The sequence below is a fragment of the Eufriesea mexicana genome, unplaced genomic scaffold, assembly GCF_001483705.2.
Source record: "Eufriesea mexicana isolate 0111107269 unplaced genomic scaffold, ASM148370v2 scaffold8777, whole genome shotgun sequence".
Lineage (NCBI taxonomy): Eukaryota > Metazoa > Arthropoda > Insecta > Hymenoptera > Apidae > Eufriesea > Eufriesea mexicana.
In genome coordinates this window covers 210,746-224,914 of record NW_016916521.1, presented here as the reverse complement: position 1 = coordinate 224,914, position 14,169 = coordinate 210,746, and the positions used below count along the sequence as shown (strand labels likewise).

At 35.5% G+C, this 14,169-nt stretch overlaps 1 protein-coding gene across 1 annotated transcript; it reads right to left on the bottom strand.

The window, feature by feature from the left end:
- Positions 1-3,502: 3,502 nt before the first annotated feature.
- LOC108552956 (protein glass) lies at positions 3,503-13,171 on the bottom strand. Its single transcript, XM_017907662.1, has 7 exons — positions 13,148-13,171; positions 12,072-12,254; positions 10,056-10,386; positions 7,340-7,612; positions 5,451-5,786; positions 4,220-4,387; positions 3,503-3,944 (listed from the first exon to the last, which is right to left on the bottom strand). The coding sequence occupies exons 2-7, from the start codon at positions 12,133-12,135 to the stop codon at positions 3,779-3,781; spliced, it is 1,338 nt and encodes a 445-aa protein (XP_017763151.1). The 5' UTR covers positions 12,136-12,254; positions 13,148-13,171; the 3' UTR covers positions 3,503-3,778.
- Positions 13,172-14,169: the final 998 nt, after the last annotated feature.

The following is a 14,169-nucleotide window of genomic DNA, read 5'->3' as shown; positions in this document are numbered from 1 at the left end:
GTGTGTGCGCGCGCGCGCGTGTGTGTATGTGTATATATATAAATATTATATATGTTTTAATTCATCGTATTCTTTCGTTTAAAATGTGGAACATGTTTTTAGCGAAGTCATCCATTATTTTGCCACACTGTATTTGGGTTCGCGCATGCTCTTTAGTTTTTGTTTCTAAAAAAGAACCATACTCCCGAGAGCATATATATAAATATATAATTTGGCAACTTGAATAATTTTTACAAACTTTATTTCTTTCGTGGACGTTGTAACTCTCAGTGTTAGTATATTATATTAAAATGAAAAATGTAGTTGCTCACAAATACATTTTTATGTTTTACTCAAAGATCATGAAAATGCTGCGTAAATGAATCCGTGATAAAAGAAAAAAAGAATAAGAAGTCAGTAGTATATCTTATCTGTGGTAAAAGTGGATAAAGGTAACGAAGAAAACTGTAAAGAAGTATGTAATCGTTGGGGCATTCTCAAGCGTATGGTACATCACTATGTTGTTGATAGTACTGAGTAGAACTTCGTCAAACTGAATGCCTGGTTTACTCGTATTTTTAAATGTCGATTATCGATGCAAGTAGACGCATTTCAATTGCCTTACGATATTCATGTATGATTAAAGTAAGGTTTGTTTGTCTTCACGCACCGATCGGTAAAAGAAAGAAAAATGTACTGACAAACTTCGAAAGGGGGGGAAAGGGTATTCGTGAGAAGGAACGAAAACGGTTCTTGGTAAACGGAATTTTATAAATTTTGATTGTTATTCTAATTCTGCCAGTTGTAAGTTTTCTTTTATTTTTATGTAATGAAATTCGAAGTGTATATATAGATGCGAGATTGTTATAAGTTACAGAAGTATAAACTTTAGGGTTAAATATTATTTTTTTATTGTGTATTAAGAATGATAGTGAGTGGAAGATATATTTTTGAATGGGATATGATATGACTTTTGTAGATGATTGTTTGCAAAAAACATTGTTTCCACCTTTTCACGAATGCTATTTAACCCTGAAAAATTTATTGGTGACGATAGGATCAGTATGCGCGGGTGTATAGTAAAACGAATTGCTTCAATAAACTGAAAAAAATGTGTCATCTTTGATTTTTGTGGCATCTATTTTTGTACTTCTTTCAAGTTACACTCACGAATGCCTTAACGTTCCGTAATTGAATGCAGCATCTTCATCAGAAGTGTTTAAATTCGTAAATAATGATAATAATAATAGGTAACATCGATAAGTGGCGTTTTGATACAGAGTATTTTTGTGTTTTCCGAAAGGGACAAAAAACCACTTATTGTTTCAGAAGAAATATACCTATTGGTTAGCAGTCTTTAAGTGAGTGAGATTGTGAACGGAAGAAAGAGAGTACGAAAGAATATACGAGCGAAAGGTAGTACGAACAGAAACAAGTTTTATTAATTGATAATTATAATATGATTAATTATTGTATTAAGTAAAGTAAAATGCGATGTTACGAACACTTGAATATATTATCGAAAGATGAATCATTAAAAAAACAAAAAAAAAAAAAAAAAAAAAAAATATGAAACAAAGGAAAAATGGACAATTTTTTGAGAAAAAAATTATTAAAAGCGATGATAATAACTAAATAAAAAAAAAAAGAGAAAAAATGAAGAATATGAAAGATCTATTTTAGAGACACACATATCTATTCGGTTTTCTTTTTGTATCATTTTGTTCGTCGGAGAGAAAGTAAAATTTATTACGATGGTTAATCGTCGTCGTGTATAATTGCGGATCATCGTAATGGCGTTGGTCATTAATTTTAGACGTTATTTCGAAATTATCGTGCAGTTGTAAAGAGCGTTCAACTCTCCAACACACTGCGTGTCCGTGTTTCAAGAGGAGTGCAAATTGTGAGAAGAAAAGTGATATATATAGGTATAGACGATTAATTCTTCAGTTCTCAGTGATCGATATATATGTATATTACGCCAGATAAAAATGTTTTTTCTTTTCTTTTTTTTATATTATTTAAAGTCGTTCGGAAGACAAAAATAGACTGAGTTGTTTGGTATTATTCATCGATGCTTCTGGGATAAATATGCACTTTACACGAGCTTTTTGCTTCGAAGCTTTCACAAGCGAATGAGAAACCATTCCAACTGTTGTAGAGATCAGATTACCGAACAACACTTGATCGATAAATATGAGACGATGTAGGAGTGAGAGAGCGAGCGAGAGAGAGAGAAAGAAGAAATGAAAACATAAAGCATCACAGAGACACATACAGTGTGACAGAGATGACATTATACAGTTTTAAATAGAGTTACGCTACGTACACGCTACACATGGTACGTTTGTCGCGTGACGAGATGGTCCAGAAAGCCTGCATGCTTATTTAGAAGTCTCCGATATAGAGATTCCAGGGTCAGCTCGTCCCTGCAACAAGTCGTACCGGTACATAACGTAGAAACATTATACATACGTTTTCTTTCTTTTTTTTTTTCCAAGAATATTATTACTTATAAATACATCATTATATATATAAAGAGAGAACGAGAGAGTGAGCGAGAGAATTTTGACGAGTGAATAGGAGACACTACTCTAAATGAAGAAGAGAGAGTTGTTTTTATATAGTTTTAATTGTGAAGAGAGGTAAATTAATGCGAGGATTCATGAACCAATATCTACGCACTTAATTACCAACTAGCCAGCGAACATGAAGCCTCCTTTTTTCCCCCCTCTTTCTACGTGAAATATGTGGGTCCTGATGCTGTGGGATTACAAACAAAAAAACTCACATATTCGTTCATTCGTTTTTAATTAGTTGTTCTCGTACGAATATTATATATATTATATATATATATTATATACCGATATTATATAAGTTATATATAATATATATATACTATATATAGAGAGAGGTCGTTCTTTTTTTTTTTCTTTTTTTGATGAAACTGGCGCCAAAATACCTTCATTTTACAATTACAAAAAGAAGCAAACTGACAAAGAAAAAGCCACATAATGAACATTGAAGATGGTGAAAACAGCAACATTAATATTATAATTAATAATAATTATAATAAATACAATATTTGTACAATAATCAACGGTGCTGTGGTGGATGCTGTAGGTCTAAATCTGCGATACCCTGTTAACCTATCCTGACCTATTTGTAAACAATTCGTGAACATATAAACGAACGATCAGGAAATTTCGCGAGTGCATACTTTCTAAAATTATAACGGTGCCGACACGTTTCGTTTTTTATTTCCTTCAATTTAATGTTCCGATTCAGGAGATGGTGACGATGATGATAATGATGATGATGATGAAATGATGATGATGATGATGATGATGATGATGATGATGATGATAATAATAATATTAATAATAATAATGATGATGATGATGATGATGATGACGATGATGATGATGATGATGGTAGTGATGATGATAACGATATATATGTATATATATTATATATGAAATATATATTATATATACATATATATAAAAATGAATTCTTGATGAGTTCCTAATGCCAAATATAACACATATTGTGATTATTACTTGTCTTGTGTATCGTTTAAAAAAATATCCAAATGTAAGCCCTTAAATAACCAGGTGTTCGTACGAACGCTTTGCAAATTCGAGTCAGTCAGGAAGCAGAACTCTATGAGAGTATCAACTGTCGCAGTTATTTTATTTTACATTTTCGCCGGTAAGCTCGAGCCAAGTTGAATCACAGGTATCCGACAACATCGCGGTAGAACGTGATTGTTATCGATAATCGATATTGAGCTGTGTCACGTTAGAGAACCGCCATGGACTCTCATATGCCTATTGAGATTACCGCTTTGGCTAAACCTCAGCAAGCACAGCTTACATTGATACGGTTTCTCGCCAGAATGAATACGAAGATGTTTGGTTAATGTAGAGCTGTCTGAGAATGCTTTTTTGCAGAATCGACATCTGGAAAAAAAAGAGGTTGCCGGTTATAAGGTAAATCGAACTACAAAACGTAATTATGATATTGTTCAATATAATTATATTGGCAATCGTTAACCTGGAAGTAATTCGTATAAATTAAAAGAAAAGGAGAAAAGTAATTTTGTATAATAAGTGGTGCCATTAAAAGTTTTATACTTGCATGTAACAAGATGCAAATACTTCCAAGTAACGATATATCGGTTTAAGTGGCACATGTTAGGGTAAATAAATAATCCATATAACGATATAAACTCCACCTATACGGACGTTCTCCTGAATGCGTTCTCATATGTGTGGTTACGGAACTACTTTGCGAAAATCTTCGATCACACACTGGACATCGAAACGGTTTTTCTCCGGAATGAGTTCTTGCGTGGGCAGTTAAATTCGCGGCTTGACTGAATGCCTTTGAACACGCGTGACACCTAAAAAAGAAAAAAAAAATGTAAATCTTCAAACATTTTGTAAATATAAAATAATATTAGAAAAATTATTGCACCTAAAATTTGAATTTTATGGTTTCATAGAAAGATCGTTTTGATACATCGATCTGTCATATGCATCATTCAAATGATTATCTGTCACTATGACGTCGTTTAAAGTTGCAAAATTTATTTCAATCGAACAAATATTTTTTATTCTTCATACGGAGCGTCAAATTTTCGTTCTAAGATAAATAGTGTTATCATTGTCAATAGTGGATATCGGTAGTAATAACAGAGTTACATCGGTTCGTAATTTCTTCCTTCTGTTTAAAATTTAAGTATTGCAATTGCGAAAAACAATTTATAGGAAAAATGGCTGTAAGTATTTTGTCTAAAGAATTTGTGAACTAATTGTATCTACAATCAAAAAAAAAAAAAAAAAGGTATTAATCTCATATTGAGCATGTATCATTTTCGAAGATTCAGTTTTGACATCATCGAAGTTTCGAACCTAACCTAAAGTAGCGATGGGAATGATGCTCTTGCGAGCACTGTTCAAAGAACTAAAAAAAGTATTTACGGTTCAAAGTATTTTTGATAACATTGATTAGAATAAATTTTTTATCAATACTTGGAAATATCTATCAAATAATCGCATTTATTTTAACTTTTACTTTAACCCTGCTAACCCTACGTATAACGCAGTAACATTATTTACCTTTTGATATTTTCCATTCGGATATTTATCAAATTGAAATTAGTCCATTCACAATTATCCATCCGCTTGGTCGATTAAATTTACGTAACAAATATCGGTATCCTCGATCTTATCACAATGACAGCGATTAATCTCTCTACGATTACAAACGACATTCCAAATATCGATAAATTTCCCATTCGATATACATATACTTCTCATCCGATACTTCTCCCGTAATATTCTCTCGTATAACAGATTTCTAATTTCTACAGAAAACCATTGAACGGAATTATCGGATTAAAACGATTAACCTGTATCGATCGAACATTATCGAGCGATAACTGGAGCGGTCCCGCCACTAACCTGAACGGTTTCTCCCCAGAGTGCGTTCTGAGATGCGTCTTTAGGGTGCTCGGTCGCGCATACGACTTGCCGCAAATTCTGCAAAGGTTAGGTCTGCCATTGTCGTCGGGTGTGACTGGGTTCCCGGTGGCGCCTATGCACAGAGCATGCTCACTGGACAATTGCAGCCTGGAATGGCCGTGCGCTGGGGGATGAGAATGAGGATGGGTACTGGTGCCGATCAGGCTATTGGCCGGGGGTTGATTCACCCTTGCCTGCTGCTCCACCGGATTATATTGCTGGGCGGGACTTAACAGGGGTTCCACGCCCCATGCCGACGAATAGCTTTGCTCGTATCTACGCACACAACCGTAAATTTCTGAATAACTCCGCTTTTACACCCTCTTAGACACGCGCTCTCTTTGCTAGACAAAATGGCGAGGGGTTGCTTGAGAGAGATAGAGAGAGGAAGAGAGAGAGAGAGAGAGAGATGTTATGATGTAAAATGTCGTTCGAAATGGTAAGATAAAATTATATTCATGAGAAAGATAGGGTTAGAGATAATGGGAGGGTCGTTTGGTTAAGTGAATTTCTTGTAAAATAAGATGTATATAAGACGGTTTAAGATCTTCCATGTACCATATTTTTCTTATATAGATATTCTTTTGTATTATAGGAGATTCGAAGATGCTCGGATGGTAATAGGGATCGGATGTCAGGTGAAACGAAAATTAGTAAAAATATTGTATCCTAAACATAAAGAAGCTTTTTCTTTGTACTTGTTTCGTCATTCCTTATACTTTGAAAACGTGCTGAATTAAGGTATTTCGAATATTGCAATATTATGCGTATAGGTTATTCAATCTGTCTTCTAATTATTTATTTAGAAGGAATGAATTTATAAATTAAACTAAATGCAATTCGTCGAGTAAGTTTCGTGCAACGAAATAAATTATTTTGATACAAATTTGCATGCAGAGAAGTTACAGACTTTGACAGTTATTCGAATTATTTAAATTTCCCGCGTTAAATGGCGTACCCTTTAAGATTAGAAACGAATAGAATAATTGTTGATGTATTATTCGAATTGTGAAAAGACGAAATATATTGTTACAAGTTTACGTAATTAAAAGGAATTCGTCCCTTTTTATTTTCGCAATACAATCACGAAGTGTTGGTTCGCCTTACAATTCATATGGCTTCCAACAAAGTGTCGATTTCTAGTAAACAGAAAATGATAGTCTCGCTGTATTTCTAATTAATTGTAACATCACCAATGGAAAGAAAATTTTAGCAATTATCAGCATATAAAATTCACTCTTCCTCGAATTTCATGAACATATTTATTAAAAATATACCATTTCCTGCGTTACTTTTCCAAGCTTTCTTTCCCTGTTCAGTAAATTAATTAAAATTTCGAAACCTTAAAATACACTAGTTCTTCTCTAACTTCTTAAATATCTTTCGAAATTCTACAAATTTTACCGAACAGAAATGACGCAGAAAATGGTGGTATCTATAATAGACGATATTAAAACATTTTTATCAAGAAAGGTACCATTTGCGTCACCACCATTTTCATTATCAAACCTTTCACTATTCAGCAAACTATTCGAAATATCAAAATTCTCATATATAATGGACTCCTTTCTATCATTCTGAATGTTTCTCCAATTTCTACAAATTTTCTGCCATCCCAAATGTGTATCTCCAAAAACATTTTAGTAATTCATTCCTTCGTCAATTTTAAAGACCAGTGGTGTCTGACATCGTAAATTTTAACAGAGGCATCCAAATAAATGATCAGATTAGGATATAGAACTTAAATCCTGGATTAAAAGGGTTTAGAAAATTTGTAGAATGTTAGAGGACGAAGAGTATCGAATTTTCCATTTGAAAATGGTACTCACCCAGAGTGCATGTTCATGTTCATGGTCATATTCATAGAAACGTTCACAGACATGGCTGGGGTGGATGTGTAGTGCGTGGGTGGAACAGGTGGCCCAAGATTTTGCGTGTAATCCTGGGAATAATGATGACTCGACCCCCCCGTGGAGTAGTATCCGCCGGTGGGACTTCCGGGATGGACCACCGCATGTTTTAACGATAGTAACACATCCGCGACACCTTCTCCGTTCGGGTTGCTCGTTCTGGGCGCGCAATCTCCTCTGGTGCAACCCCAACTGCAAGGACACTTAAAAATTACAAGGTACATCGAATACAGTGTTACAGTCATGTTTAAGCTACGTGCCTCTTCATGTTTCTTTTTCTGTTTCCCATTTTTCCTGAACGTCGCTTCCGATGTCAGCGACAGATTTTCCTAGAGAAAATCGCTAGTTTTCGAATAAGGGGAGAATACGGAAAACTTGATTGATTTCAAGCTCGCGAAGTTTGAATAAAGTTTGAGTTAAATATCTATAATTTTGCAGGGGTGGATATTTCTTATTTTGTAGTTTTATGCGAAATATTTGGGATCGTGCAGAGTCCTTTGAGAAGATTCTAGTGTTTTTTGAAAAGTTCCTAGTGTTCTTTGAAAAGATCCTAGTGTTCTTTGAAAAGATCCTAGTGTTCTTTGAAAAGATCCTAGTGTTCTTTGAAAAGATCCTAGTGTTCTTTGAAAAGATCCTAGTGTTCTTTGAAAAGATCCTAGTGTTCTTTGAAAAGATCCTAGTGTTCTTTGAAAAGATCCTAGTGTTCTTTGAAAAGATCCTAGTGTTCTTTGAAAAGATCCTAGTGTTCTTTGAAAAGATTCTAGTGTTCTTCGAAAAGATCCTAGTGTTCTTTGAAAAGATCCTAGTGTCCTTCGAAAAGATCCTCGTGTCTTTTGAAAATTGGTATCGAGTACCAAAATTGGTGACACGCGTATGATTTGGATGGGAAACATAGTTGAATATGTTAAAGAAATTGGAAAAAATTCATTGCTCGAGAAGAGGAAAAATTGTTTGTGGAAATGATCATGAATTGGTTCATTGGTAGCAGGAAGTCATAGAAAAAAGAAAAGTACCTGTGTTAATTTAAAATTATAATAACAAAATTATAATAATAAAATTATAATAATTGGAGTTCTAATAATAAAATTATAATAACAGGATAATATAATCATTTTCGAATCTTGCTTCGAATTTTCCTCACAATCCAATACTTTTCTCACCTTTCTTCGACTTAAAATCTCCTCTCGTTTCTTTTTTATTTTTATCCAATTTATGAAGATTTAATTTTAGAATTTCTCAGAATATCAAATTCGAATACTAATTAAATATTAGGTACAATAGGATTTAGTACACGATTTTTATTACATAGGTGGTGAGAGATTTAAAACGTTTTTTCGGATAAATAATGTAGGAGATGATGGTTCTAAGTAGAAACGTCTAACATTAGTCAGGCCAGCCTGCATCGTGTCTCGTTACGTTTCCGAGTGAAATAGTAAGAGGATGAAGCGTTTGAAGGGATCAAATTCGTAATAGCATGCAAATCTATAATCCGTATTATTTTTGCTTCTGCCTTTACCTCATTTGCCTCGACTACTTTCACAAAAATTTCCGTAATTTCAATCGATCAATCGGAATTTATTCAATTCTATCTACAATTCCATTACAGATACGAATTCTCAAATAGATTTTATAATTATTCTGCATTTTTCACAAATACTAATTACAATCTATTATACTCTATTACAAACGTTGGAAATTTATAATTTATTCCTGACAATGTACTAAATGAAACTTTAATCTATTTAATACTAGAATTATCAAAATGGTTCATCTCGGACTCTTTTTACTTCGTAATTTTTGCAATTATTGAAAGCATACAATGCTTTTGGTCAAATTTAATATCAATTTTTATTAAGATAGAAACGTAAATTTATTTTTGTCGTATCATGTTAATTATCGTTATTATCTACGATTATATGTGACAAAATCATAGCACTTCTTGATTTTCTATTTTCACAGTAACTTCAAAGCGATACATTTCAGTGAAAAATGAAAGAATCGTGTGATTGTTAAACTAATTCAATTTTCCAATGGGGTAGTACCAAACGATTGATAAGGATATTGTAAAAAATAAATTTGTCTTTGGAATATTTTTGCAGACGTCACAAAAATCTATCTTCTGCTCATTTATCTTCCAAACCAAGTATCACAAACAATTCTTCCAACCAGATTCCAATTCACCACGTAAATCTCTTCCTCCCTACTCGTGTTATCATTTTATCGCATCCAATTTTCCCAAAATAAGCTAAATCTCTATTAAAAATACTCTAAATCGCGATTAATAATCCTTTTACACGATTACAAAGAGAATTACATTAGTCTCGAGAAAATTGAAAATCACAGAATCACAAAGTCTGTAATCACTGTCCCCATAAACCGGTCACATTTGCACAAAACAAAGCGAACTCCGTTTAACCAAATTATTAACTACGTACCTAAATGTACATACGTCTCATTGTTCTGAACAAACACTGAAAATCGTGGAATACTATACAATTTCCTCGAGTACTGTTATCAACCGAGGAAGAAGAAATTCTAACTGAACTTCGCGAAATGATAGATCGTCTTGGATCTCACTTGGCTCGAAGGAAAAAAGTAAAATGAAGAGCACGAAGAGATATTTTCTGCGACTCACTTGTAGGTACCCGAGCATGGGCTGAAGAGGCCTGGAGGTAAAGGGTCCAAATCCAGCGGCGGCAAAGGAAAGCCAGCCATATCGTCGACCCAGAAGCTCGCCCCGAACTCGCTCACCACTTGATTCTGTCCAGAATTTTGGATCTGCTGGCTCTGATCACCGCCGATGTCCTCTGGCGAATTCTGCAGATCCTGCAGACGAAGGGTGCCCTGCAGAGCACCCAGAGTCTCCTCGTTTTGGTTGTCTGTTAGGGTGTCTTCGCTGGACAGCACTCCTAGAGGCCCGGTGCACAGGCCGGAAGGTATGGTGGCCTCTATACTCCCTACCGAACCTGCGAATGCAAAACACGTGGAAGAATTAACGAAATCTATGTCTTTTCTATAGTAGTCCCTTTTAAGTACAGTTATTTTAGCCGCGGTCAAATAAAATTGCAAAATGGAGCAACTCGGATCTATTGTACCCCATTTTCTTTCTTTCTCTTTGTCCCACGGTTTTGCTCCGAATTGAAAAATTGCTGTATGAAAATTAGACAGTGGTAAAGTTACAGTTAAAAATAAAGTATTCTGAATTCGGTGAAGTTACAAATAAAAATTAGGTATTCTTGGATATGAAATAAAATTGAAGGTTCTTTGAGAACTGTTATGGAATATTCTATAGACTTTGTCTAGAAATATATAGCAAAATTGAGTACAGTATAGCAGAGTATAGTGATTAATTTTGGAAATTAAATATGTTTGGAAGATACATAGAAACTTGGTTTAAACTTTGAAATTCTAAATTTTCTTATCTTCTGTAAAGAAATTGTTTCTGAGAAATTATAAATCTTCTGCAGATCCTTGTGACGTTGGACTTCATCCAGAAATACGTTCCACGATCTACCACGTTATACTAAATTATGGTAATCTAAATTATAGTATCTAATAAATTATTAAATCATAAAATATATGAAAATTTGATTTAATCTCGATTCGTCTGTATTACGCAAAGTAGCGACGGCAATGTGAAAGAAATTGGAAATTATTGTTCTTCCTGAATTAAAAAGAGACAAATATGAGCAGGATTTATTAATGATCAACATAGTTGCGTTATTTAGATCATTTTCACGAAAATACCGTTGATTACGTATCTCCATCTAAGTCACCATTTTGAACTTATACTTTTAAACTAGGGAAAACCAATGACTCGTAAATTAAATTCAGTATATTAATAATAATAACGAACAAAGAAACACAAGTATGGTTCCTTAACTTTTATAGAACTTACGAATCGCAGAAAATCACCGAACTGATAATTCCCAGAATTTCTTCCACGAAATATTCCATCCAGCTTCCCGGACTATGCATAAACCATAAACTCGTCAAGTTCACTGATACATCATCTCCCACTTCCACTTTCAATTTCAAGATCATCTATCCCCAGCCCAAGATCGTCATGAAACTCCATAGAAACCGAAGAATAAATTATAATAAAGAAATCAAATTTATTAGGTTGGTAGAAAAATAATTTCGTTTTGCTTCTTTTCTATCTCTAATTAATTAACCTAAATAAAACGTGAATCATCACTTCATACAAGATGTTTATTATCAAGATATAGAGCGGAATCAGCGCTTTCGAATGATGCATAACATAACCACATTTACAATTTATTGCAATATCAAGCTGCCAAAATGGAAAATACAAAAAACGAAATTATTTTTCTACCAACCTAATACATAAATTAGTATAATAATTAAATACATAAGATGAACTAAAAATTCCCAAATCCGATAGAACTAGGATACAAAACACGAGTCTGTGATCACACGAAGAGGAGCAAGATGAAACGAAAAGAAGATGCTTCTGACACAATTAATTCCACTTTTAGTAATTAAGAAGCCAATTAAGAGGCCAAAAATAATTTTTCTTTGCCAAGAAGCCTCGAAGTAACGTTGAAACGAACGTTGCACCGGGGCCCCTGGATTTTCGCACGAGTTCTAGTAACAAAAATTCTTTTCCATGCAGGACACTGTGGCTCACCTGTGCCAAGGGTGTACGGCGGTTCGGAGGTGTTCACCGTGTGATGATTCTGCAGAAACTCCATCTCTGCGAAATTTCTGGTCGCAGCCGCCCTTAGAGACACCCCCTTCCCCGCCTCTCGACAAAATACACGGACGGATTGCCTCCTCTCTGTAGAGATGTGGTCCAGCCCCTCTGGTCTCCCTAGCAACCGCACATTGCTCCGTGAGTATGACCGATTTCTTTATCAATATTTTTCGCCAGATTTCCGTCCGTCTACGTTTTCTTAGTTACCAATCAATCGTGCTCTCTATAGTACCTTGCTTGCCCCCATGAATGTCTTTTTCCTAATTTTTACAGGTCCCTAAAGCGTCGTTGTTGCGTCAAAGGTCTACCAAGGACCTGTCTGTGTTCGTCTGTTCGTCTGTGGATTTTCTGGCTGAGGAAGGTGAGCGATTTTTCTTTGATAGTTTACAGTGGAGTTTATATGTTGACCATAGGAATGCAATTTCGACGCGTGAAAATTAATTTTCAAAAATTAGTCTTTAAGCTGTTGGATGCTGTCATGGACGAAGTTGGCAGTATTTGGGAAAGATGTTCGTTTTTTACCGAATATTCTTGGTTTAAGAGTGGTGGAGTCGCGTTATGAAAGCTGGAAGAGGTGTTCGAGTTACAGTTCAAGTCTATAAAAGAAGAAAAGAAGGTGTTGTTCGAGAAAATGGCACTTCTGAGTGCAGTGACACGTAGGATAACAGTTTGGTTGAGAATTAAGGATCTTACTATCGGTAATTAAATTTGTTTTGGTAAAGAAAAGCTTAAAGATGTTGAATATTCCTAACTTGTGAACTCCTGATGGTATATAAAATATTTGTATATTCGTTTCTCTATTAATCGCATCCATTTGTCAACGACTTCGTTTCGATATTCGTAGTAAAGCCATCCTGAGTCATTTATTTACACAGTGGATCGGTCGCTAATGTCATTCTGTATAAAATAACGTGGCAAAATCATAAAAAATCAGCGAATTTCATGAATGACTTTTTATGAATGGCTGAAAGGAAAATGCACGTGCATATGGACCGAGCGTATAGAAGTACCTTTATGGCTTGGAAGACCTGCCGGTTTCCTCTAAAGGCTTCTGCAGAAAATCTGCCAGATATTTTCATTCATAGCCTGAAAACCATGTGCATCTTCCCACGTGATTCGGTTCTCCATATTCGACGATTCGCGTGATCACCGACTGCTTCAAGATCCTCGTCTCCTATATTTGCACCGAAAAAATGGCCCTCCACACTCTCCGCCCGCAAACTTACGCTTCCTCCGCTACTTCTTCCACTTGGACTCGATAATTAAACGATTACGAGGTATAACGAGTATCTGATATTCGTTGTACGTAGTATCCAACGCGCGAAGGCACTCGAGACTCGAAGCTAAACTCATCTAAATTGTTTCCTCTGCACGGTGCACAATTAACTTGGAAACATTGTCCCCACAGTTTCTTAATAGTATCCTTTGTCCTTCTTTCTGTTCTTGTACTGACTTCTTATTCTCTTTTCAAACATCTCCGAGGTCTCTTTCTTCTTCTCTTCTATCCCAGAACTATACCTCTTGGACCACCGTTCATCTTACTACGTTCGAACATTTCCCTTACAATCGACTCTTCAGTCTGATCTTGAAGCACAAAGACGACATAATTGCACTCTGCGCACTATTCTCCCTCTACTATGAAAGGCACTAGGAACATCCAGAGAAGTCCAATTTCGGAATCCACCGTGTGTTAACTTCGATATCACAACGAGGGATCCGCTTGCCGAGTTACGTCTTTCCGAAATCGTCCCGGCCGGCGTCAGTCATCGCGATGACGAGAGGAAGAAGTCTCGAGGGATGGCACCGCGTGCTGCTGCCATGCTGGCACGATGGCTTGTCAATGTGTCTTGGCTAACTAGGGATCTACCACCTACTATCACCCACTCTCACCCCTTACTCACTGACTACTACTTCGACCCCACTCCACCATGGGCCGGCCTTTTCTTCCCTATCTTTTTTCACCCACTGCGTCCGGCTTCGTTCCACGCACGTACCGTCCTCCTCTTCCACGTGTGTCTACCCCTACCCCAGC

Bases quoted from the DNA above. Each gene is read 5' to 3' on its own strand.
- LOC108552956 (XM_017907662.1), bottom strand. From the start codon at position 12,135: ATGGAGTTTCTGCAGAATCATCACACGGTGAACACCTCCGAACCGCCG. The intron at 10,387-12,071 runs GTGAGCCACAGT...TTGCATTCGCAG, and splicing joins GCCGTACACCCTTGGCACAG to GTTCGGTAGGGAGTATAGAG. The intron at 5,787-7,339 runs GTGAGTACCATT...TTGTGTGCGTAG, and splicing joins AACATGAACATGCACTCTGG to ATACGAGCAAAGCTATTCGT.